This window comes from Ambystoma mexicanum, chromosome 3p, assembly GCF_040938575.1.
Source record: "Ambystoma mexicanum isolate Mex_15411 chromosome 3p, UKY_AmexF1_1, whole genome shotgun sequence".
Classification (NCBI taxonomy): Eukaryota; Metazoa; Chordata; class Amphibia; order Caudata; family Ambystomatidae; genus Ambystoma; species Ambystoma mexicanum.
The window spans coordinates 704,753,935-704,780,356 of NC_090925.1; the positions used below are offsets into that span (position 1 = coordinate 704,753,935).

A 26,422-nucleotide genomic window follows, 5' to 3' on the forward strand; every position below is an offset into this window, starting at 1 on the left:
ATCTATCTTGGTTGGCATTCGCTGACAACGTCCTTCTTTTGGATCGCACTCATGCAGGCCTCCAAAACAAGCTTGAATGCTATTTTCGTTACTGTACCAAAAATAACCTTTCCGTGAACTACATGAAATCCAATATCTTAATTTTATCCTCGCGTAAAAAACTGCGTAAATTTTGTTGGTCAATTAACTAAAAGGAAATCCATATGGTCACACATCTAACATATCTGGGGTATAATTTTTCAAATAACACCTCCGCTTTGTATTGACAGAAGTCTCTTGCTGTGAAAGTTGTCCCCCTAATCAGACACATGAAACTAATCTTTCATAAATATTGCAAATTCTCACTTTTCCGCCTTATTTGAATTCTATTCCAAGAAAGTGGAGGCTGTCATTCTCTATGGGCTGGATCTTTGCCTCAAAGATTTGGACTCGTTTTTTAACAAGCTCCAAGGGAAAATCTGGAAGTCAACCCTTGGTCTGCCAAACTATCTCCCTAATGCATTATTGAGACATGAACTAGGGCTTAACTCTGTCAACTCGCTCCAACTGGAGAATGCTAAACACGTATACGAAAATGCTATTCCCACCCTCAAATTCTTTATACAAGTATTTCTCAATCATGCTCACAAAATCTAAGCCAATCTTGATTGAGGTTTTTCAGAAACTAGTTCATATATTGTTAGGACAAATTAATATACTTCCAGAAGAAATGCAATGGAAGATAGGTCTTGCAAAAAAAAGATTCTTCTTGAATGACTGAGCTGCAACTTCTGCTTTAATTTCTACCTATTCTTCCTTTTCCGAATATGCCACTTTTAGGCATAGTCAATGCCCCCGTCTGCCATATTTAAACCTATGCCCCTGTCCTGATTCTCGTAAATTATATATGAGATTTCGATTTGACTTGTTTCATACCAAATCACGAACAAAGCATTGGTTTTCAAATGTAACGCTGTCCTGCGACACATCATGTCATTTTTGCTGTAATGTAGAGACAGGGGAAAAGTTAAAACATCTCTTCCTCTTTTGTCCGCATTTTGAACAAAACAGATTACATACATTGAAAGATTCTCAAAATGCAAATACAGCATTAGGTCGGAATCTCATATGGGCCAGGTGCATGTGGGGAACAAACAATGCTATAATATTGGCAACTGTTAGACTCTTGCAGATCATCGAAACAGCTCTTTCTGCAAAATGGCAGAATGAAGATGACATAAACAGAAAAAATGTATGCTGAGAAATCTTAAAGGAAACCTTTTCTGTCATTTACATGTTTGAGCGATGTAAAAGCTACATGGTATAGATAAATGCTACTCACTCTCATTTAGGTTTTAGGGAATTACTTTTGTTAGATCCATTACCATTCATGCCTTTTTCTTCTCTTTCTCAAATCTGCCTTGATTAATGACGCTTTGTAAAGATATTATGTTATGTTATGCATTTACTGACTTTTATTGTATGTATATTGTTGTATTTTAACACTTCTTTGTTGCTGTATAACAAACACATGTTATACTCTGTAAAATGTTTATTTCTAGTAATTTTTTGTAAAGGTGATTAAGCACCAAAAACAAAAATAAAAATAAATAAATAAATGAGTTCATGTATTCCCGTAGTTCCTCTGGGGTCACTATGTCTGCGTTGGCACAGAGTTTCATGTAGAAGTCTCGGAATATGTCCTTAATTTCTTCTGGTTTGTTTCATACTGTCCCATTAGTGCCTATTATGCTGGTCATGTGTCTCATCCCTTGTTCTGCTTTTATTCGGTTGGCCATGGTCCGGCTAGCTTTATTTCCTTCGCCGTATTTCCCAGCTCACATCGGCTGAGTCACGTAAAAGAGTTCGCGTTCTGCCAGTGATTTAAAGTTCGTAAGCTGTTCGGGTATTTCCTGGAGGTGGATGTCGCTATTAATTCGTGCCTGTGGCGCTTCCAGTACCTTCAACTTGTGTTCGGTATTATCCAGCTCTTGTCTTATTACTTTTAATTCTCGTTTCACCCACCACCTGCCTTCGTCTTCTTATCTCGACCTTTCAGAGGCAGGATATTCTGTTCTTAGTTTCAATGAAATGTAGCAACCGTCTCTTCTATTGGAGCGACCTTGGCTTTCCTGGCACGAGTTGCCTCTGCTGAGTTTCGTTTCAGCCGTCTCTTCTCGATTTTGCCAAATATGAAGCTTTTTCTCGTGTGGCCTCTAGTACCCCTTGGATTTATTCTGCTTCTTGTGCAAAGTGGAAATACACTTATATAACATGCTTATTTTGAGTTAGATTATGTATAGTGGCGCTTGCCGCACTATCTTTCTACTAAGCATAGCAAGCGGCACGGTTTTCTTAGCTTTCTTGCGGTTCCAAGCATATGTACAGGTGTAAACTGGTCAAATATCTTTGCCATGCTTACAGCTTAAGCATCTCACATTTGACATCGCACTTTCACTTTAGGTTCACGATATCCATGTTCATGGCATTTCGTCCCTGTGCGTCATTCTCTAGTCATCATTTCTTGTATATGTGAGTCAGTCCGGGTTCTCGTGACGTCACCATTTGTCTTCCATTAAGACATTTTTGGTTTCTTCCGGGACTGTACTTAGATGATCTTCATTTCGTTTAATTTGTTGATAGGGTTTTCTTAATAGATACCTTACTGTCCATGGTTTTCTGGGTATTGGTACTTCAATAGGTGCTGTTCTTCTGGTAGGTACAGGACAGAGCCCCACTGCAGCTCTCTGCTGGTTTATTTTCTCATCATACGTCACATACGTCGGTGTGAACTTTCCTGGTACTACAAAATGGATGTTTGGAGTGCAGGCTTTATTTGGGACCTCCTCTACACTGGGATCAAGGATCATGTTTAAATCGCCGCCCCATATCACGTTGGCTTGGCCGATCGGCGATATCAGTTCCAGGATCTTCAAGTAGAAGCTTGGGGAGTCTATGTTAGGACCGTAGGTGTTTATTATGATCGTTTCTACATTGTAAAGTTTGCCCCATATGATCACGTAGCGGCCTTCGGCGTCTATTTCAGTTCTGGTTAGCTGGAAGTTCACACGCTTCTGTATCACTGTGAGCACGCCCCTTGATTGGGTCGAGTAATTGGTGGCTATTTTCATGGCGCCCCATGCCTGGGCAACAGTATCTGTGATTTTGTTGGTGGCTTGAGTCTCCTGTAGGTGCAAAATATCGATTTTGTGCCTGTTGGCATAGCTTATGAGTTTTCTCCCTTTGATCGGGTGGGCCAGACCCCTGATATTCCATGTTAGGAGTTTAATCCCCTGTGTCTTTCTTTGTGAGGGCATCAGTGCCGAATTGTCTCTTATGCTTTGGTGGCCTTCCCCAGGTGCGATATCGTATATTCTTTTCTTCTGTCAGTGTTTTCTTCTTTTTAATCAACTTCCCTTGTTCCGAACTATGTCTGGAAAAAACTCCCCCCCAACATGGGCTATAAACCTGTCCCTCCATTCACACCCCCACCCTTACCATCCCCTCAAATGGGCGGTGTATCCCATTTAACTGAATGCAATTCTGCAATATTGGAGGTGGCGTGTTCCGTCGCCGCGCCCGGAGTAGTAGCCTTTGAGGATGTTGGAGTCTCTACGGTGCATCTCTCGTTGTGGGGTTTACTGTGTGAGCTTGTCTGGATGTCTAGGTCCTTGTCGTGCGAGGTAGCGCTCAGGTGTTCCCAGCCGTGGCAGGGATATTCAATTCGGCATATACCATAGCATCTTCTGGTGTTTCAAAAAAATGGGTTCTGCCAGCGTGTTGGATGCAGAGTTTCGCCGGAAATATCATGGCATAGACAACTTTCCTTTCTCGTAATAATCTCTTCACGTTGTCGAGTGAGTGTCTGGCCGACTGCACACCAGTCGAGAAGTCCGGATATATGTGGACATGATTAGAGTCGTATGACAGGGGGGCCTTTTCCTCGGCCAGTCTCAGGATTAGGTCCCGATCTCGGTAATTGAGCAGGCGTGCTATAATTGTTCTGGCAGGGGCCCCTGGCTTTGGGGCGGTGCAGTGGTCTGTGTGCCCTTTCAACTAAGAATTGGTTCGAGAATTGGCAGTCAGGGAATAACGTGCAAAGTAACTCCTCGAGGAAGTGCTCCATGGGAACATTGAGTTTGGATTCTGCAATTCCGACCACACGTATATTGTTGTGTCGTGATCGGGATTCTAGGTACTTGCATTTGCCTTGAGGGTTTTGATATCTTTGTGAATGTCCTCTATGGCTTTGCCCTGTGAAGTGGATGCATCTTCTAGTGTGCCCACCATGTCTTCCGCTTCTGAAACCCTGGCATTTACCTTCTGTATGTCTGAACGTATGGACGCTATGTTTTCGCCGATGTCGTCAAGCTTATTGTTGATGGCGGCAAACCCCCTCTCCATCGCCGCTATGTAAGGGGCCATGCATTGTTCGGGTGGTTCTATCGAGGAATTCACTGGGGGGTGTGACTGGGTTGCATCAGGATCAATATTGGGAGCGCTGGAAAATGCGTCCATTGTGCCTTTCTTTTTGTTCTTTGCTCCCCCTGTCATCGTGAGATATCGTGTGCTGGATGCGCGGTGTGTTCACAGTATCAGGTGAGTAGGCAAGTTATTAATGACCCCACGTGAAGGATGTGTGTCCTGGGTTAAGTATGTTATGGAGTCCACCCCACCACAGTATTAGGATCTCTGATCAGGAGTTTAGGGGCTGCTCTGACAGAGGAGCTTGTGGCTCCAGTAATTCTGGGCAATCCCGCGTGGTTGTTTTATATTGTGTTATATTGCGGCTGCCCTGTTATACACAACCTTCCAGTATGGTTTGTCCCGATGGGTCCGGGGGTGCAGGTGATATCTGCTCATCCAGAATGGGCGAGGATATTTCATATAAGGTCTGCAAGCATTGCAGGCAGACACCAGAGTTTGCTTCCCACGTAGTGTGCGAGCTGTGGCCTGGTTTGATGGGGTTTGTAATGTTCCTGGTCCCGTTCTATAAGATGCCCCCACTGGTGATGAGTCGCTCCAGAGAGGAGGAGCGCTGCTGTAGGGTATTGTACAGCATGAGGCGGGGGGTAATGTTTGTTCCAGGCGAGTGGACCCCGGCCAAGGCACAGCGTTGTCGTGGCCGTCCGCCAGACTCGAGCATACGTGTTTTGAAATACAGTACGGGCACGTACCTCAATGTTGTCAAGGCTTCATCCGGGGGTCGTAGGCTGTTAGCACCAGAGGGGGAGGCCGGCGTAGGGTCTCAGAAGCAAGGGGACCGGCTGGCATCAAGATGCTCGCCCGCCCTAGAGCACGTCGTTGACGGGGAGCTCTCCTGGCTTCGCATCCCACGTTTTCTCAGTGCCCGCTGCTACCCGGAGCGAAGATCGGTGGTCGCTTTGGGTCGTGTTGTGTCCAGTGTGTGGGTGCAGCCACTGGAATCATCACGGAGACCTCTCACAGAGCTGGAAAGTGTGCGAGGCTCGTTGTTGGTCACAGGAGGCAGAGTGCTGGGCTCTAGTCGAAGGGTATATACGGATTGGCACGCAGCCCTCCGACCGTTGATTTCCCCCGCCAAAGGTCCGGGGGCCGCTTGTCATGGAACATGGGTGCGTTCCAGCTGGAAACCTGGACAGGCTGCTCCCGGAGGTTTCTGCTCTCCTTTTCCGTGACAAAAGTTTTACCACGCAGAGGCAAACCACATGATTTATGTATGCAGGAGTTCGTAGGCTACGGAGCTCACACGTCAGGCGGCCATTTTCAACAGCACACAACAGCGCCCCGGTATAAAGGTCCATCTTAATAGGAATGGTTTGCTGTCTCAACCGATTGATACCTCGTCCCGACTGGGGCAGGTGAGTGCGTTAGCTCCCTGCCTCTTTAATCTCTATGTGTCAGATGTAAATGAGTATCTTGATCACTCTGCTCTTGTGTCACCGAAACTAGGTCACTTGAAGATGCCGTGGTTAGCATACACGGACTTCCTGCTCTTCGATAACTCTTGTGTGGGACTGAAAAGGTTGCTGGTAGCTTTTGCAGAATGTGCAGAAGACAACGGGCTGTCAATTAATCCAGAAAATACCAAACTTTTGGCTTTCTCCTCTATTAAGAAAAATGCTCTTCCAACATGGCATGTTGGGAACACTGCTATAAGTCCCTCTACTAGCATTACCTATCTGGGCTTTTTTTATCACGGAAATACCTGCTTTTAAGGATCTTCGCCAGACTATGTTGCAGAAGGCATCTTTACTCTTATACCAACTACTCATGGTAAATCGAAAATGTGGGTGTTACACACAATAAAGCCCGCCTTGCAATTTTATGAAGGGAAATTAATCCCGAAAATCATCTATGGGTTATTTTACTGTAGTGCCTAACTGGCTGGAATTGTTAGAAGCCAAGATCCTGAGGCGGGTTCTCGGGGGGTGCCGAGCTCAGTACACCTTGCCGCTCTTAGATTTGAGTTGGGTCTGACCTCAATTAAAGCCTGTGTCCAGTGGAAACTCTTGATGCTTTACGCTAAATGAATTCTTCTGGTCCCCCACTCCTTTATATGAAGAATTGAATGAGTGTATGGTGAATGAGTCTTGTGGAGGTGGAACAAAGTATATGTCTCTCTTACGTCGTGAATGTGAATCAATACTATAGAAATTAAATCTGGATACTGAGACCCTGATCGCAAATCCTGACAAGCGGAAATCCTATGCTATTGACTGGATAGAGACCATTGACTGCTTTCACAGCTATCCCTCTTTGGGTCACCTTAAACACAAATACAAGAAAAGAGGAGCTATTGCGCCTGATGTTATTTTATTTCCTAATGCTCATTATAGAGCAATATTATTTTGGGCGATTTCGATGGAATCTACTCCTGTCTAAGGAAGTCTTACTAAGGAGAGGGGTGATTCCCTCCTTAGAACGCTAGGTAGATTCTGTAGGATGAAAGAAGTTAATGAAACAACTAGACATTTGATTTTGAACTGCCCCAATCTGAATGTGCTCAGGATGAGTTATTATTTAGGCAAGTTATTTTTGGGTGTGAATTGGCTCAGTGAGGAATCCTTGTTGCGTGAATGCTTGTATAGTGACAATATTACAGATGGTTTGGCAGTGGCCGCCATTTTAAGTCACATTTTAGTTCTTAGCCACTTATGAATTCTTATTCTGTGATTGATGGGGTGGAGGTTTTTAGATTTGCTAACATTGGAGTTTAAGGGGGAAAGTGCAATTTGAGAAGGAAACTTGTGTATATTTTACGGTTAACATGTTGTAAAGTTTTTTTATTATCAAATACAATAAAAAAATTAAAAAAATAAGCCAGAGCCGGTATCAGCCAAAAGATGAAGGCCTCTCGGTAGAGAGACAAACAGGCCTAATTGACTTGAGGATGTAATCAGTGATGGTTACAGAGCTGGAGAGGCCACAGGCCAGGTCCAGAAAAAGGAGGATCTGACCCACAAGAGCAAGGGAGACCAAAGAGTGCTCCAAGGGGACCAGGCAGAGCACAAGTAGAAAGGGAAATAGGACATGGAAGACACAGGAAAAAACAGGCAGGAGGAACAGTATCAAGGCCTCATGGAAGAGAATACGTTGCGATGCACTGACTGGAAAGCTGCAGTGATATAAATTCAGGAAGCGGTATGAGAGTGAGGCTTTGTTTAAGCCACGGTGGCTGCTAGGACAATGGAGAGGAATGAAGGAACTACGCGGACGTGGAAGCAAGACATTGGTCGGACGGGCATGCATGTGGCAGAAAAGATGATGGCACTCTTCTGAATGGGATACCCCTGGACAGAGCATCATGGAGCGTGCCAAGTCTGGCGCCCGGCCTGGCACCACCGCGAATAAGCCCTTCAGTGTGTGGTGACACTGAGAGATATCCCTCAATTCTTTCATGAATGTAATTAGGCAATACTCGGATCTGTCTGGGTACGGAGCAAGTAAGCAAGGACAAAACAAAAGACATGCCTTTGTCAAGATGGTGCCAAAAGTCAGACTTTGTCCCTTTGTGGGAACCTGACAAAATCAAGTATCTGGGACTATTGTTGGTAACTCACTGGAATAAATGGTCAGATTGAACACGCTGGTGGTCACAGACAAAGTCTGGGGCATCCTGGGGACCAATTCCGTTCGTGACGGTGCGCGGTACAAATCCTTTAACATAACATAACATAACATCCTGCATAAATAAACTCCACTTTCTGTGACTTGATGGAGGCAGGCTTCACGCGACCTAAAGGGCGATTTCACAACTTAAACTTTACCAGTTGCCAGGCCTAATGCCCAATATGTCCTTCATAAAGCTTGTTTCCGCCCTGGATTCATATCCACGAGACCAAAACAAGCACTGAATAGCCCTTAAAAAACGAAAAGGTCGAAAACTTTAAGGGAGGAGAAAGGATTTCAGGTTTACACCAATCTATCACCCGTAAGCAGGCACAAGTATGGTTCATAAACTAAGAAGATCACAGTTGTCCTGTGTGGTTGGTAGTGGAAAAAGGGATGCTTGAAACTCTCTTTTCTGGATGTCTGCTCATAACGGAAGGTTTGTTGGGCAATAAATCTCCAGGGCTTAAAGGAAAGCAGCACCAGCGGCTTCAACTGCAGAACATGAGGCTGGTGGGTCAAAAATCCTTTATTTTGGTCAACTGTAGCATTAAGCATACATCCCAAGGATGTACGTGATTATTTTGAATACGAACAGTTCGAACACGAAAATATCGAATTCTAAATTTTCGTATTCGAAATAAGCACCCCACAGCTAAATGTCCTTTGTAGACCCCGCCTCCTACCCCCTTACTTACCTTTTGGCGGCACACTTTGCTGTGTGCCGCCGAGTCGCTGCAGTGCCAGTTCCCTATACTTCCGTGGATGGGAACCAGCGCTGCAGGGTCCTTTTCTTTATTTATTCTTTTCATGAAAACTTTGTTGTTTTAGATGCAGTGGACACCCCCGAAAACCCTGATTCCATTATAGCGAACAAGGGATGCGGGGGACACCCCCGCAACCCCCGCTTCCCTTGTTCGCTATAATGAAAACCGAATGGTTGAAATGTTCGGCATTTTCGGTCGTACGTAATTTTGGTGCAGCCGAAATCCGATCATTTCAACCATTTAGTTTTTTTTTAAAGTATGTTTTTGTGTAATCCCATATCCCAAATCCGTGATGGAGACAAGATAAGTACATTGAGCATCTTCATTGGCCACCGAGCTAATTATTTATATTAAATATAGCTTAGATAAGCATTAAGGCCTTAAAAGATTTTAGTGGTCGGTGTAGTCTTCAGGATATCACTGACAGAACACATACGTTCCTTCGTTTAGCTGCGCCCACGTATAGAACTGGCAAAGATACAAGCTTTGTTCAAGGTGCCTGGGAACAGGGCCTCCATGATGCCTGGCCTGAGGACATAATGGAAGCAGTTGGGAGTAAAATATTGTGTGCCTGGAGCTTTGCAGCCCACACATACTCTTTATTCTTCATCTCTCATTGAGTTTGGGTGACCCCTGGAGCCCTGCTTCAAGCCAACTCCTTGACCGATGGTCAGCGCTGGCCGCGCCATGAAACCAGGGCCATGAGGCACACTTCTTAGACCAGTGCCCCAAGGGATTACATTTCTAGGAGGAAATTGACATGTCATTTTTGAGATTATCAGGCTTGCAATTCCACTCTTTTTTGCCAATCTATTTCTGGGCGACCTGGTTATTGACCATTCAGGGAAAACACACGCAGCCAGATTGATTGGCCATTTGATTACCATTGGGCTCTGCTGCATTACATCCAGTTTGGAACTATTTTGACACTCTTTCGTGTACTTGCCGGAAAAACACGGCGTGCCGTTCTCATCGTTTGGAGGGATTTGTGTATGAACTAAGTCGTATAGTCTCCTATAGTCGTCTTGGGTTTCCTTGCTTCCTGATATGAATCATAAGTCATCTGATGATCCCTCCAAGGCCCCCAGAACATCTTCCACAACATCGCATGTCCAGTAACTCACCATTGCACGTATATTATTGCTTGTACAGCCTGACTCATCAATTAACACATATAACATTGTAATAGCATCCCATGGGCTTGTCATGTGCTCGGCTACAATCAATGTTATCCTCTTAATTTATGAAGGTTGCAGCACCAGGTGCTAATATAGCTTGCCATATTCAAGGGTGATGCCGCTTCTCCAGCTGTGTTGGTTCACCGTAATCGGTATGCATGGCCTTAGACCCCTCCCCTACACCACCCTCATGTGACTCATCTTCTAGTCACAATATTTCCTTTTACTTTGTCCCCTTACCTCTATCTGATAACCCAGTTAACTTACTTACATGTTCTGTAATTTCCCAATAACCTACTGAGGATACTAAACCTAAGGAATTTAAGAGATGATTAATGGTTTGGTGCTTGTGGGCTGCTATGTTTACGATAACAGTAAAACAAACTATCTGTGCATGCTGGAATGCTTGGCATCGTGACTTTTCACTGTTCGCCAGTGTAAGGTGCCGCGGGGCCCTGTATACCCCTCACACTGAAGTGATCTTTCACCAGACTGAGAAAAAGAATGTTTGTGTGCATTTATTTTTGATTTACATATTCCACTAATATGTACACTGCATTAGTATTGAAAGCATTTCTGTTCATTATAATGATATGGAGGTGGGCTTTGTGGTGAACTCCGCCTCCACTCCCCCCGAAGGGAGGCTAGCTTTGGGAAGTCAGAAGCATGTGATGCTTGGTCTGTGTTGGCATTTGGGAAATCCCCTAGAATTGTCCCATGCCTCCCTCCGGAACCTCACTATGGGTTCACCTGCGACCCCGGACAGAAAGGGTCCCTCTTGCCATCCAGGGAGAACAAACTCTGGTGATTTAGGAGAGTTTCCAACAGTGTGTCTGGATGCCATATAGCCTCTCAAGAAATCAGCCCAAGAAAGGATATAACCGCTCGGGGTCTGAAGGCTGTCAGCAAAAGGCCGACCTTGTGGATTCCAAGCCGGGATGGTGGCACCCACAAGCAGGGTCGGCCTTAGGGGCAGCAGCGCCTTGGGCGAATTGGCACCCCCCTACTCCCTGCGCGCCCCTGGTCAACAGGAGGTGGATCGGAGGGGGGCGGGGCCAGGATGTGCCACTTTTTTTTTTTTTGCCAGGAGGTAATGATGTGAATAGGGCGCATCAGCAACCTACTGTTATTAAATGCGCTCTGCCGCCGCGGGGCATTTAATAACAAAGGGGCATCTGCTGCGCCTTCTGCCACTACGCCAGCTCAGGGGAGCCCTTGACCTGGCGTGGTGGGGGGCTAGAGGCACCCTTTTGTTATTAAATGCACCCATGGCAGTGGGGCACATTTTATAACAATCGGGTGGTGACAACCCTAAATTGGTATTTAATAGGAAAAGGCCGCCTGGCGTGGCGGCAGCTAATGGCACCCTGGGGGGGGCATGGCGCCCCGGGCAGTTGCCCGGCCGTCCTCCCCTAAGGCAGGCCCGCCCTCCCCTAAGGCCGGCCCGCCCTCCCCTAAGGCCGGCTCTGCCCACAAGGTCAGCCTTTTGTTCAGAGCCCGCTTCCGGCCACTTTCAGGGAATCCCCTCCCTCACTCACACCTCCATCCACTGTGCAGTGCCTCTTCACAACTGCCACTGACAACGCATGTTACCGTGTTTGGTGCAGTCTTGGTACTTGTCCTGTTAATGTTGATTTGGGAGTTGCTGCATGAGATTCTTATTTCGCATGAGTGTTCACAGCTGCGAGGGGGAGGTAAGCTCTCTTCTTTCCAATGTTCTGACCAAACAGGTCAATCGAAATGCTGCAATGCACTTGCATGACAAACACGCATTGGCAATGCCAACAGTTTGAGCATTTGCATAGGCATGGCAAATGCATTTGCTGGACGCTGCTGTATTGGTATTAACTGGCTCTTAATGGTAGCAGGTGCAAAATGGTGCGAGTGCCTGGGCCTCTCATAGCAGTCCCTGGCAAATGCATAATACCTATACACAAGCCAGAACTGTTGGCTTTGCCAATGCTTGTTTTTAACAGGAATTCTGTGAAAGACATGCAAAGTGCTTATAGATCGAGTGGCTGAAGGCAGGACTGGTTAAGACAGTTTTATTACACCAGCAGAATATTTACAGCTCCAAATAAGTCATACATTTTCAGAGACTGCTTTGAAAAAACATTGGCAGGCATTTTGAGTGCAAGGTTCTATGGTAAACCTTGATTAAAACAACATCAAAGAGTTCACACGAGGAGGTGTTTTGGGCGGGTAGGGGAAGGAACTGGGTGTGAATGGCGATGGGGATTGGCATGGTCAGTCAATGGGTGGGAATATCATCAAATAACACCTTCAAGCTTTTTGTCCCTCGTCATATGCAATTCTACCTAGCTGAACTCTAATGCAATGGTTTTCCACTTCAAGAATAGCCGAAACAAAAAAGTGTACCGCTAGGCGAGAAGGGCCCCTAACGAAAATTCTCCAATACAAATAAATAATGAAAATTAGAAAGGACCAGCCTAGTGTGCAATCGATCACCCTCCGCCCTCAAAAACATTGAGAAAGGCAAGCACTGTTCACTTCTGATTGTCCCTCACTAAGATATATTTGAAACAATGTTAGAAAGTAAAGCAAGAATACAATCAACTAAATTAAGAGCTGAGGCGCCCTTAAAGTCTGGTTGTAAGACGTGTACTCTGTGGCAGCCTACACACCTAGCCCACAAACCATGACCCTCCCAATGTCCTCAGCCCTAATTCCTTTACTTTCCTCACTCTGGGCTGGCCTCAGACCTTCACAACATTAATCCCTTTTGCAAAGAGTGAATTTTAATAGTCTTTATTTGTCCATTAACTGTTAATTGGCAATTTGTTTTGTTTTTGCTTTTTATACGCACACACCTGGTACTTGATAGCATAACAACAGGGTTCGAAATTGCTGGGAGCTATTTAGCTCCTGCTTCTAGCCTAGGAGAGCCTGGTTAGCTTGAAGCCAACAGCTACCAGGAGCTACTTTTGGCTCCCTGCGCCAACTAGTGCCTTTCATTAACTTTGAGTATTTGAGAATGTTTATAAACAAGAATTAGGACACATCTAGTACACATTTAAACATAATAGAGCAGACATAATGGGCAAAAAGTTGAAGTGTGCATCTCATGTGAAAGTTAGATTCAAAGTGTGTGTGTACTTACTCCTGGTTACCCAAAGGTAGCAAAACAAAAGAGGTGATGGCTGGAAGGTTTGGAATTAATCTTAACCTCTGGCATTGCTCTGGGCAACCCTCCTGGCCATCCTTCTTCGCCTGCCAAGCCATTACAGAAGGGGAAAGAACGTATACAGATCAGGCTTGGCCACACCCCAAAAGCGGCAGCCCATCCCGAATTGCTAGATCACATCCCTTCTGCCTGAGACCACAAGCATTGGGGGTAGGACCACGCTTGATTTGTATACGGTCTTTCCCCTTCTGTAATGGCTTGGCAGGCTGAAGAACGATGGTCTGGAGTGTTGCCCAGAGCAATGCCAGAGCTTAGGATTACTTCCCAACCTTCCAGCCATCACCATTTCTGTTTTTCATAAGTCTCACCAAAGGTCGCTACTGCTGCCTCCCATGAAATGCTTGACACCCAGGAGCACATTTAGCTCTTGCTCAGCAAATCCTCATTTTGAACCCTGTCACAAAAACACAAAACTCATGTGATCTTCCACAAGTGACGGCCGAGGAGCCCCCTTATTGTGTTGGGGGCCAGTGAGAGAATTCACACATCATGATAGCCAATGTTTCCACGGGTATCCTTCTGAGGATACCCCTGCTGCTGGCTAGGCCTCCCGCAAAGGGCTGGTGCCAAGTGCCGACACTAGAGGTGAAGCGATGCAAGCGGCCTGGCGGGGACCCCAACTGCAAGTAGGATACTGCATATATAGACGAGAATGAAAAGGAGTGAAAGGCCCAGGATCTGAGGACATGGGCCTGAGAGGAAGGAGCCCAGGGTCAGAGAGGACATCAAGGCCATAAGACCACACCTGAAACGTTAGATCTGTGTAGGTAATATGTGTATATTTCAGAAGGGAGTGTATGTATCTAGGATGTGCAGAGGGAAGGGACCTCGTGGGTTATATGCAGTAAGAGTGACCCAAACCACAGTATAAGCGAAAAATATTCCTACAATCAAGAAAATGTGAAGGCATATGTTCCACCAACTGCACTGAAACTTTTCGGGTGACCTGGAGTGGACAAGCGGGCAAGAGAGACACCGTTCCACCCTCTGTGACTGGCACCTGATGAGTCTCTTTCTTTCCAGGAACCCAGCCAAAGACGTGATGCCGTGGTGCTATGTGTTGAAACAGCAGCGCATCAGCTGGGAGCACTGCAGCATCCCACAATGCAATGCGACAAAAGGTAGGACGACTGCTTTCTACGGAGGACCCAGGGCTGGGTCGGACATTCCATGGTGTGGTCGCAGAGCCCATCACATCAAGTGTGGGGAGTAGATGAGCTGAACCTATTGTGAGCAGTGTGATGGGGATCACGTTGAGTGATGTCTTTAGAAGATTGGGTCCTAGGGTGTGTGACTCTGGGGACTGTAGACCACTGTGTGTTCAGTGCAAAGCGGTATGGCTCCAAATGTGTCGGATGACATGCCTCCCAAAGTCTGCCTTTGTGTGTGTGAGGTGGGGGAGGGGCATAGGACAGATGGAGCCACTGGTCCATCCCCAGCATGCAGTTATCACCTGATGCAATGACACCAGGTGAATGCTATCTGTCAATAAGCGTCAGAGCAAAACACCCACCGCCTCCTTTATATTAAGCTATTGCCCAGCAGTGTTGAAGCTAAAAAGTGGAAAGTGGAAGGACAGGTAATGTAGCGCCAGAGAGGCACCCAGTGGCACCAACCTCTCTGGCAATTTGGTGGGCTAATGGATGGCCTAAAAGATGGACCTGGAGGATGCACCCTATGAGTTGGAGACACATTATGGCTTCCAAGATTGGAAGGACGGGGCAGACACAAAGGAACTGAGGTTTTGATTGGTCAGAAGCAAAACCCGGTGATGGCCTTTGGCATGACTGCTTTTCTCCATGTGAACCTTGTACGCCCCTTAAACTAGCCACGAGGATGGTTCCAGTGAAAACAGGTTTTTAATAAAATGAGCTGATTGTGGGCGTTTTGTAAATCCAAGACAAGTTGTAGCGACTTCATTGTTTTACTCTGTTTATGTTGGTGTGCAATTGGTTGTGTGTGGGTAGGAACTGTGTTGGGATATGCACTCTGCCGGATGGATAGTTAGGGTGCATATGTGATCTTCTCCTTCTGCATAGCGCAACGGCCCTGTACATCGGTGCATCTTCTCTGTTATGCATACCGTGTTGCATGCAGGGAGGACAAGGAGTTCACCTCTTTTTTGCTAACATCTTTATGCGAATGACTACTTGATTTCTTATTTACTTAGTGGAACCGACAGGAGGCAAAGGTGAGGCCCTCACTCCGGGGTTGAGTGAGGAAACCCGCCCTGCGACGACAGAGCCTCCCCAGGAGAGTGGCAAGTCTGTGAGCTGCGGGCAAAGGAACAGGAAGAGCCCCAGCATTACTCCCCGCATCGTGGGCGGTCTGGTGGCGCTGCCTGGCTCGCACCCCTACTTGGCAGCCCTCTACCTGGGAAAGCAGTTCTGTGGAGGGACCCTCATCGCGCCATGCTGGGTGCTGACGGCAGCTCACTGCTTACAGGTCATGTAAGTCCAGCCCTGTTTCTATCTCCATTAATTGACTCTTATAATGGCTGAACACAGAAATCTAATGACTAGCCACTTGCACGAAATAGCTACTCCTCAAAATAGATAACAGGGCACTAGATTGTCTCATTCTCTTCAAAATTCTTGAAGACCTAATTTAGTCAGTGCTTAATTTGTATAAAAAAATAAGTGATGGGGCTCAAATATTTTCTAACACGCCCATGCCAAGTCATGATGGTGAAGTGAGAAGCCAGGGCCGAGCAAAGGTCCTGGGTGGGTATGACAGAGGAAGAGGCTGCTGCAGGTTTGGCCAGTTCCTTACAGACTTTGAAACGTTTGGCCGTGTTGTTTGATGCTCAGAGATGCAGGCTTGAATAAAGACTCTTTTCTTGGTCTGGATGCAGAGTTGATATTGTCTTTGAAGGAGGTGGCAGGCCAGTTTGTCAGAGGGTCCTCCTGACGCATTCAATTTCTGTTCAGCTGCCCTAAACTTGTGTTTAGGTTCAGCCAGATCAGAGTCGTTCCAAGAGTTGCCCTTTTTGGAAGGCTTCAGTCGGACCCTCATGACAGGGGCAAGAATGTTAAGGGTGTTGGAGATAGATAGATTGAAGTTAGTGAGGGCTGTGTCAGGGTGGGAGTCAGCCATAGGAATAGGAGGTAGAGAGTAGGCGGAGGCAAAGACAGCCGCTGTCACTCTTTTCATGGGTCTGGTGACTTTGAATCCTAGTGGCTGCGCTGGGTGTGCCGATGAAAGAGGAGAGGAGAGCTTTAAGTGTGAAGAGAGAAGAGAGTGCTCCATCCAAGAGAGAGAGAGGTAGTGAGAGGGATAGAGAGAGGGATGTCAATAGAGATGAGAGCATCCAAAGTGTGGGCCGCTATGTGCGTGGAGCCAGAAGATAAGATAGAGAGGGAGAGGGAATCGCATAGGTTGCGGAAAGCTCCTGAGAAGTCAGGAGAGTCCAGGTGGATGTTGAGGTCACCCATCAGGAAGAGTTGAGAGGAGGAGGAGAGTAAAGAGGCCAGGTCAGTCCATTCTGAGAGGAAGAGAGCAGACTGGCCTGGTGGCCAATAGAAGGTCGCCATAAGGAGGGAAGATTTAAGAGAGAGTCAGAGCCTACAGACTATGCATTCGAAAGAGGAGTAGGCCTGAGTGGGGATGATGGACACAGGTATTCATTCTGGGAAGATCAATGCCACTCCCCCTCCTGATCGCTTGAGCCTAGGTACACAGATGATCTTGTAGCCCTTGCTCTACAGTGACTCTGTTTTGAGAGTGTCAGAGCTCATGACAGAGCTGTCCTTGAATTGAACCATGTCTCTGTGATGGCGAGCACATTAAGATCCATGAGTTCAAGGAGGTTGCAAATGTCGGACGAGTGTTTGACAGCGGAGCGAGAGCTTCGTGTGGCAATATGGAGCAGCTTACCATCTTTGAAGGTCTTTTGCGCGGGGCGCAGGGGACGGTGGTCCCCCCCGAGGGTGGCAAGAGAGCCAGAGGAATAGTGGAGGATAGGGGAGGAACCAAGGCCGACCGGGGAGCCGGGACAGTAAGGCAAGGTCAGGGTGCCTATGCAGAGGCGGAGGAAGGCACCGCAGGCAAGGGAGTCTGTGCAGAGGAGGAGGAAGGCACAGTAGGCAAAGGAGACTGTGCAAAGGAGGAGGAAGAGACAGCACGCAAGGGAGCCTGTGCAGTGCAGCAACAGTAAGGCAAGGCCAGGGTGCCTGTGCAGAGGCGGAGGAAGGCACAGCAGGCAAGGGAGCTAGTGCAGAGGAGGAGGAGGACACAACAGGCAAGGGAGCCTGTGCAGAGGAGGAGGAAGGCACACACAAAGGGGAAGCAAGCCTGTTCAGGGAGAGAGGTAAGATTTGAGAGGCGAGGTAGGAGCCTGTCAAAGAGAAGACGGTTGGGTTGAGGACTCTGAAACATGACAGCTCCTTTCACATAGACATTGATGATGACCCTGGAAATGGCGAAGAGGTTGAGGAGGACCTCCAAGCGAGTGCCATCATTAATGGGGAAGAGGCAATAGAAGAGAGAAAGGCGATCATGTATCAGGTCCGTAGGTCGGGTGAGGGAACGACAAAGAGGATGTCTGTTAGAGTCTCTCTGGCGGAACCCATGACATAGGTGTCTGCAGTAGGAAGAGCTGGGTTGGAGCCTAGTATGTCCTTCTTAGGTTTCTTCTGGTCGGATTTAGTGATAGGAGAGGGATAGGAAATAGAGTAGCAGTTGGAGAAGATAGGAGAGATAGATAGTGACATAGCTAGCTGCAATGGTGAGGAGGACACTCGCAAGGCTGATGCACTGAGACACGAAAAGGGTGGGGGGGGCACAGTGGGTGGAAACACAGAGTGTAGGGGACAGAGGGTGCCAAGGAGGGTGGGGGGTTCGGACGAATACACACATTGCTCTGCAGCAACCAGGCACAGCAAAAAATTATTTTCAGGTAATCGGGCACTTTCTAAGCAGCAAGGGGGCACAGCTGAATAGGATTTTCAGGGAAACAGGCACTTTCTAAGCAGCAAGGGGACTAAGCTAAATACGATGCATGCAACCAGGCACTCTCTAAGCAGCAAGGGGGCACAGCTAAATATGTTTTTCACACAAACCGCACAATTTCCAGGCAAACAGGCACTTTCAAGCAGCAAGGGGGCACATCTAAATACAATTTTCAGGCAAACAGGCACTTTCTAAGCAGCAAGTGGGCACAGCTAAATACGATTTTCCAAGCATATAGCACGATTGTAAAGGACACAGGAAAGACAGCATGCAATCAATAGATGGCGGAGAGTCACAGTGTGAAGACAGAAACAGAGTCACCGTAGAGCAAGGGCAATTTCAGAATTGAAGACATGGAAAGCAGAGTACAAGAGGTTCTATGGGGATGAGACAGCCAGTTAACTCACTTGATAGCGCCGGTCGGGTACAAACAGTCGTAAAACAAAGGTTTTCAAGGTGGGATCTGTAAATCGTTGAGCAATCTTCTTTATTTACTCACTTTTTCTTATTTGTTTCTACACTTATTTTGATATTTTTTGTGTCAAACCTTAAAACCTGTGTACAACAGGATTAACATATACAGAAAATGTTTCCATGGCAACACATGTATCTTGCTTGGCACAACCTTGGTGATTTCACGGTTTTGTTTGGAATTGGTCTGCATTTAGATAATGCCTTCCTGAATGGTCACTTGCCTTGTCCTAATTAATATTGCTAGAAACTATCTCCAGTCTCTTTGGGTGTAGGAGCATTGCTTGGAGTATGCGGGAAGTCCAGGTGTGTATTAGCGCTGCTGGGTCTGTCGCACTTTGGATCAGTGTGATAGCCATCAAAGGAGACCCCGAATCTGAGAGGGTGGCTATTCCACTAGGCCAAAGACACAACTGATAGCTAATTATGTTGTGAGTAGAAAGTCCTTGTTACATGACATAGCATATATGAAAAAAAGTGCACAGTTCATATAGAACATTATGTCAAATCTGTGAAATCAGAAAGAAACGTTGGAACCAATTGAGAGCTAAGAGGACATGTGCTACAGTGGACCACCATACAAAACCACTGAGCCCCCATAAGCACTATGCCACTCAGACTCACCCCGTCGCTCACAGTCTCAGGCTAGGATGGCTTCAGGAGTCTTCAGACTTCTCCATCAGGAGGACATCCAAGCTGCATTATCTGGTACCTGCCTCCTTTGCTGTGAACCAGCCTTCTCCAAATCTATTTTAGGGATGCACAGGTGTAGCGGTCACTGAATCCCTCTGCTCTGCCACTCTTGACAGCCAGTACACAACCAGACATGAGCTACGGCCCTCCACCGCTCTCTATCAGTGGTGGGCCTTTGCACCAGCACTCATTCTCTGGGGCTTAAGCCCAGAACTATGCTAGGGTTCCAGTAACAACAACCCAACCTATACATCCAAAGTGTATTGAAGATGGTACAACACTACGTTTGGGTGATCCACTGGACAGAATTCCAGCAAGGACTAATCTTGCCCTGGTCAGGTCATCGAATTTGCTAAAAACATGGCCATTTTAAATCCAGGAAACTGGCCGCCCATTTCTATTATCTTCTTTTTATTAGAATTTTTCAACAAACAATACATTCCGAACTCTCCCCCCCTCCCCAACCTCTCCCCTCAGTGCCAACTCAGGTTTTCCCCTTTCATTTGTAACTGGTCTGCCTCCGGGGGCTCAGTGTAGATCCAAAAGTCTAAGGCATTGCGGTCGCCACCTGATCCTGTAATCGTCCCTGAGAAATGTTAAGACTTTCCCCCCATTCACTTGCAAAATTCTGTAATGTGTTGTTCATGGCATACAATGCCCATTCCATTGCATCCATCTCCCACACTTTTCGCAACCAGTCTTGGAACGTTGGGATATTTGAGCTTTTCCACCTCTGGGCAATAATTGTCATGCCTGCTAAAGACAGCATCACCTGCGCTCTTTCTCTGGCTCTTGGTTCCCTTGAGTCTTCCTCATTCCTGAGTCCCATTAGAATCAATTCCGGGGCCCTGCTCCCCCTGCTCCGAATGCCTGTTCTTGCGCTTGCTGAATTTCCTTCCACAATGGTTCTATTTTTGGGCATTCACACCATATATGCTCTGCTGTGCCTTCATTCCCACAGCCTCTCCAACAAGCCCCCACGTTCCAGGGTACATTCTATGCAGGCGGGCTGCTGTATAGTGCCACCCATACAAAAGTTTGTACCAGGCTTCCTGTGTTTGGGAGGATCTTGCTAATTTAGGAATTTTCCTCCACAGTTTCTCCCATTCCCTATTGTCTATGTCTCTTCCCAGTATTTGTTGCCACCTGCCCATGTAGGCCCAGGCTTGCCTCTGCGTTGCCCCATCCAATATTTTGTACAGCTGAGAAATTAGCCCTCTGGAGCCATCATTCATTACTAAGAATCTCTTGAAGGGGGTTATTGGTCTGGTGGCCGCTCCTTTGTTCACGCGGTGTAGGAGCCAGTGGCGCAATTGAGAGTACCTCATCCTCTGCCCCTCTCCCAATGCGAAATCCCTTTTCAAATCCATAAAGGTACTAACCTCCTCCCCAATAAACATGTCTCGCATCCTCCGGCAGCCCCCCTCTTGCCATTTCTTGAACGCTCTCCTCTCCAGCCCCGGTGTGAACTCCTTGTTATTAAATAGTGTAAAAGGTGAAGGGAACGTTGTGATCTCCCTTAGTTTTACCAACCTATCCCAGTTATCCGCAACTAATTTAGTAATAGAGCTCTCGTACATCATTTCCTATTTCTTTTAAATGTTTATTACTTGAAAGCCCCAACTTGTTACTAAGAAAATGAAAGAGATCATTCAACGTTTAAATGTAAACCCTTCTAAGTGGATGTTCATATATTTGATTATGTGGTAGAGTGTGTGATGTTTTTATCCCATCTCTCCTCATCCACGTACTCATCTACAGCTTTCGCATCTGAGCTCCGCTGCCAAAGGGTCATTCAGGGATGCCTACGAAGCCTTTCTTGTACTAGCAGCTGGGGTGCCAGTGTGTAAAGAAGCGTGGGTAGTGCCAACTTGCTTCAGAGCTGTTTTCTTATCACCAGAGTGGGCAATTTCAATGTGTAACTGTTGTATGGATTAGCTATTTTGTTTACAATTTCTTCTAGTATTTTGTGTTTTGCAAGCGTTGGTCCATACTTCCCTGAATAGACATGCAAGTACATATGTCCACTGATGGCCACCATTGCCAGGCGGATAAGTGATCTACATTGTGGATAAATTGACTACCATATGTTGCTCCCTCTATACACTGTCAGCATTTTCTGTGCGCATCACTGTGATTGTCACACAATCCTTCATCCTGTTCTTAGTCCTTCTGCCCTTCCTGATTTCAATCATAGATTCACACTCTTCAGCACCCCAATGTCATTGCTCAATATGCTTGCCAAAAGAACTCAAATCTCCAGTATTTCATGCTTCAACATCCAGACCTTCCAGCGAATGGTAGCCTTCTCTGCCCGTCTTCCAATTTCCAAGTGGTCCATGCCCCCTCTCCTGTCCGCAGTCCCCTTTTCTCAGGTCTCCTCTACACTAGGCCACCAAACATCTGTTCCCTGATCTCCTTGTCTCCTTAGCACTTAGTCTTAATGCCCTCTGTCCGTCAAGGTAGCTCAGTGATGTCTCGCCACCAAACCTCTATGCTCTGCCTGCAGGACTAAAATTCAAATCCCGGCTATGCTGATTCAGGCATTAATTTAGCAGATGTTGAAAAATTGAGTACTGTTAAACTCTGTAAGAATAACATTAAGTACTTGTTGCGCTCTGAAGCACTTGTGTATGAGCGCGATAGAAATAAAATATCAATATCAATACTTATAATTACTAGTAATTAAAAGTGAGAGGAACATGGCATTAATCACTATATAGCATTGTGGTAATATTATTATCAGATTCCTTTCTCTAGTTTCCTAGCTCTCGATTCCAACATCCAATCCAATGATCCTTCAGCTACCCCATCTCTTCCTCTTGCAATCCCTATTCCACCTGTCCCATATTCTCCATTTCCCATCCTCCAGTCCCCGTTATTCCCTAATTCCCTGATGGAAGCACTATGCCCTCCAGTCCACACTCCTTAAGTGTCACAATCCCCAAACACTGCCATCCCCTTATCCTCCGCCTCCAATTCTCCTAGTCCCTCATCATTCAGTACCACATCATCCAGTTCCACTGTCGTCTGATTTGCCCCTGTTTCAGGCCCAAATCCCTCAACCCTCTGGCCTCAGTCCCATATTCCTCCTCCACATGCTCGGATACCCCTCCATCTTCCAGATACCATTGTCGCTGTATTTTACGTCTTCGGCCATAGCTCACCTATCCCAGGCCTAAAATAAGCTGTTGACCACATTGTGTGAGAATGATTCTAAAATCCTAGAGATGCTACAAAGAACGGGGTAGATGGAGGCCAATCATGAGTCATGACCCATTAGAAACGCAATGATCTGTGCCTTCATAGGGACTCTGTTTCTCTGTGGGAGGAGAAGGACTTTCCTTTAGGAATGGAGCCAACACCACATGCAGCTTTGCTAGTCAAACACTTGTCATGCACTACAGATAATTCTAAATGTGTTTGTTCTCAGATCGGATCCCACCCAGGTCACCATCGTACTTGGGCAGAACAACTTCAACGAAACCACCAAAGACACTGATGAGTTTCACATACAAGACTACTTTCTGCATGAGGAGTATGTGCAGACCACATACGTTCATGACATTGGTAAGATAAACTCAGAGGTCTATAGAGTGGGGCTGGAATGGTCTTATTGGGATGCAATCTGTTGGCTTCATTGGTAGGACTTCAGGCTATGACAGTTCTCTGCTATGTTTCTTCTTCTTTCGAGTCTTAGGCCCAGTTCATAGAGTGGCCTAAATCGGGAAGCCTTGGCCATGTCTAGTGTACTCTTCCTCAGGATGGAAGAAATTACCAAAATGAATTACTCTTCCTATCATACTATAAAATTCAAAAAGAGAATTAAATCAATTAATTTTCAATGTGAATAAGTGTTTTTAGACACATCTGCCACCATTCATAAGATACACATTCCTGGATCATGTGCCAGAGCCGTTCTTTTTTTCTGCCGCATACTGATGGGGGAGACTTAGCTGTGTGGACCCGCTGATCAGTTGCACACTGTGCCAACCACTGTTCCATGCAATGGCTCTTGCTGTGCCGCACACACTCGCACAGTCCTAGCAAAATGTTCACAGGCAACAACAGTTGCCTAGATCTTGGGTTCTCTGCGAGAACTGTTTTCCTCAGCCTCCCACAAAGCGCTATTTCAATTTTGAGTATTGTGCCTGAGGGCTACCCTTCTCGAGTGACCCGATAGGCACCGCACAGACAGATCCTAAAAGGGGAACACCTTTACACAAACAGTGATAGGAGGCTGGGGTGCTACCCCTGGAATCTGATTGGCCACTCCATTATCCTAAACTATGATCATTATGTGTGTGTGCGTTCGTACTTCATGTCACCCCTGCATAATTTGTGCAGTAGCACCTGGAGCGTATCAAGTGCTGGACGGGATTACAAAAATAACTGATTTCAGGCCCAAATAACCGGACAGACTCAAAGTATATCGCAAAGTACTACTTTATTATCAATTCAATAAAGTAGGGAAATCTGACAAGCATAACAAGTCATAGCTCACACACTCTCGAATACTTTTCAGTTCCACAAAGGCTTTATACCTCAATGCATGTCAGCTATGATGTAATCCTATGTGGCAAACAGTAAAAACCTATTGGGCAGAGGGATTGGTTAAGGGAACATATATATCTATAACTTATTTATGTGTTAGTAACATTATTGGTGGCCCGTTATCAGGTAGGCATGCTTGAAACAACCTCTAACTACGTATAATACAGAAAATAGTAGAATAACAACAGTGGATTGGCTTCTGCAACAGTGTATGGTCCACCATCACATAGGCCATCCTGATTGGTTGGCACACTCTTCCACGCTTGGAAATTTGGCTTGTTGGCAGCATGTAAGCAAAACAAAACACATGTGTGCAGAACAACATCAGACAACTGCCGACTTGGCCAATTAGCCTACCATCTCTCATCAGTTCGCCCTACACCAAGGCCACTTCTTTGTAGTTGACTTCGCTGACTGTTCTCTTCTCCGGGACTTTATAGGGCGTGAAGGTACATTGCAATCTTCATCTGGAGCGTTATGAATAGGCCTTGCTTTCTGGTTTTGCACCACATGTGAGGAGACCACGATTTGTCCATTCGGTCCTCCTATTTAATGCTATCTGATTCAGTTACACTGGGTGCAATTAGTCTCCTTGGTCTCTTGAGACTTGGTTGGTCCATCTTGCATATGCTGTCTTCACCTTTAATTTTGCACTTCTTGGCACTTGCAAATGTTTACTCCTTTGCCTAATCAAAGAGAAATATATCTTACATACATGGCTTATCCGCTTCAACTCATTTTGTACCTTGCAGTCGTTTCTTGCTATGGCATCCTTGGCCAAACAAATATTCTTTGTTCTTACATGAATCCGTATTTCTGTGCCTGTAAGCTCTGCAGTCTTGGTCTCTTCCCTTGGGCTTTTTAGCTTACAATTATACGAAACCGATGTCCATCTTCTCAGCATGGCTTTTTTACCCACGTTATATTTTCTACGTTTAGCAAGCTTCTATATGTCTCATCTACCTTGCATTTCTGCGTATATACTCCTACTGCATCTCTTCTCACTTATCTTCTTCGTGTATATGATTTCTATCCATTTGCATATTCAGTTACCTTGTTACTTCAGACACATATATATTCCTTGAATATTCTCATATAGTTTCAGTGAGTCCCTGTCTCTTTTCTTCATGAGTGACGTGTGCATCTGCTTCTCTACTTTCCCCCCTCTGGTCGAGTCCTCGACCACCTCCTTATTTTTCTTCACCTTCTCTTTATGCTATGATTTCTTCGAAATCCATATCTTTGTCACCCCCTCAGGTCACCTGCATTCTTTATGTGTTCATCCACATTGCCGGTCATATGGCAACACTTCTCAGTTGGTTGAGAGAATACCCAAAGTCCCACATAGTTCTTATGAACCTTGGGATAATAACACTTTGTTCCTGGGGTGCCGGAGAACTTCCTTTCACGTGCTCATGGGTGGTGCCTTTGGTTCACATGTGCTCATCAGTTACAGCATTCCCATTGATCATTATCTTATTTTGCTGTCTTCTTTTACTGTCCTATGATTATTCTTACAAGACGGAATCCTAGCAATATCAACACTACTATTGCTCCCAGTAATTTGAAGGCATTTGCCATCCGGGTTGGAACCCACGAGAACAAAGCCGAAAACCAATGTTCACCTTCGGTTTCATCTACTTCTTCCACCATTTTCGTATGCAGGGTCCACAGCATAGTTGTTGCTTCTGTCTCCATCGTGGCAAGAAGGCCCGATCTTCGCGCACAAGCCTCCTTCCATTGCTGTAATCGAGTCAAGAACATACCTGTTCTGGAGGGTTTTGAGCCTGATGGCCCTCAATTCCCCTCTAATCACGTTGAATCCTTTTATTGTCATGTTGATTGTCTGTAGCAGTTCCCACCTGGTGAATTGTAACCACTTGGCATTGACTGCAATTTGAATTCCTGACATGAATATGGCTGTAAATATCACTGCCATTCTACTAAGCAATTTGGGCCCATTTGGAATGTCATGGTATGCTTCTATTGATTTTGCTGAAAAATAATTCTCTCTTCTGTCCTTTGAGTCTAAGCGACCTCTTCTTCCTTTGGTATGCATCCATTTTTGGAAAGCTGTCTATGTGAAGATCACATTGGGGAATCCCCAATGCAGGAACATGTATGATAACTATAGACCATCATATTCCTCCTGAATTTTTATGCAGCTGCATATAAGCTTTGGATCCACTGGCCAAATAGTGGTCCATTAGCACAGCAGTAACTCCATTCATTACTGGCACATCAATTATTTGCTTACATCCTTTATTGTCTCCAACTTTGGTCAGTCCCCCGTTTCTGAAACACAGTTTTGCATTCTTCATTGGTAATAGACACAGGTCCTGTTTCATTTTCAACCCATGACAATCATTTCAAATATTTGGCCCATTCCTTTAGGCATTCATCATTCACTATTTGCACTACTTGTACTGCCATCAATAAGTGTGCACTGCATGCTAACATTCCGTCTTCCCATCCTGTACTGGTGGCAACTCATCCATATACCAATAGCTGAGGCCTCGCTCAGCATCCTGGCA

General features: G+C 46.0%; 1 protein-coding gene across 1 annotated transcript in view; it reads left to right on the forward strand.

The window, feature by feature from the left end:
- F12 (coagulation factor XII) overlaps positions 1-26,422 on the forward strand; it is a 379,673-nt gene that overhangs the window by 269,910 nt on the left and 83,341 nt on the right. The window contains exons 9-11 of the mRNA XM_069651529.1: positions 14,244-14,341; positions 15,391-15,670; positions 22,768-22,904. Of these exons, the coding sequence (XP_069507630.1) occupies positions 14,244-14,341; positions 15,391-15,670; positions 22,768-22,904 (515 nt within the window). The remainder of the gene's footprint in view (positions 1-14,243; positions 14,342-15,390; positions 15,671-22,767; positions 22,905-26,422) is intronic.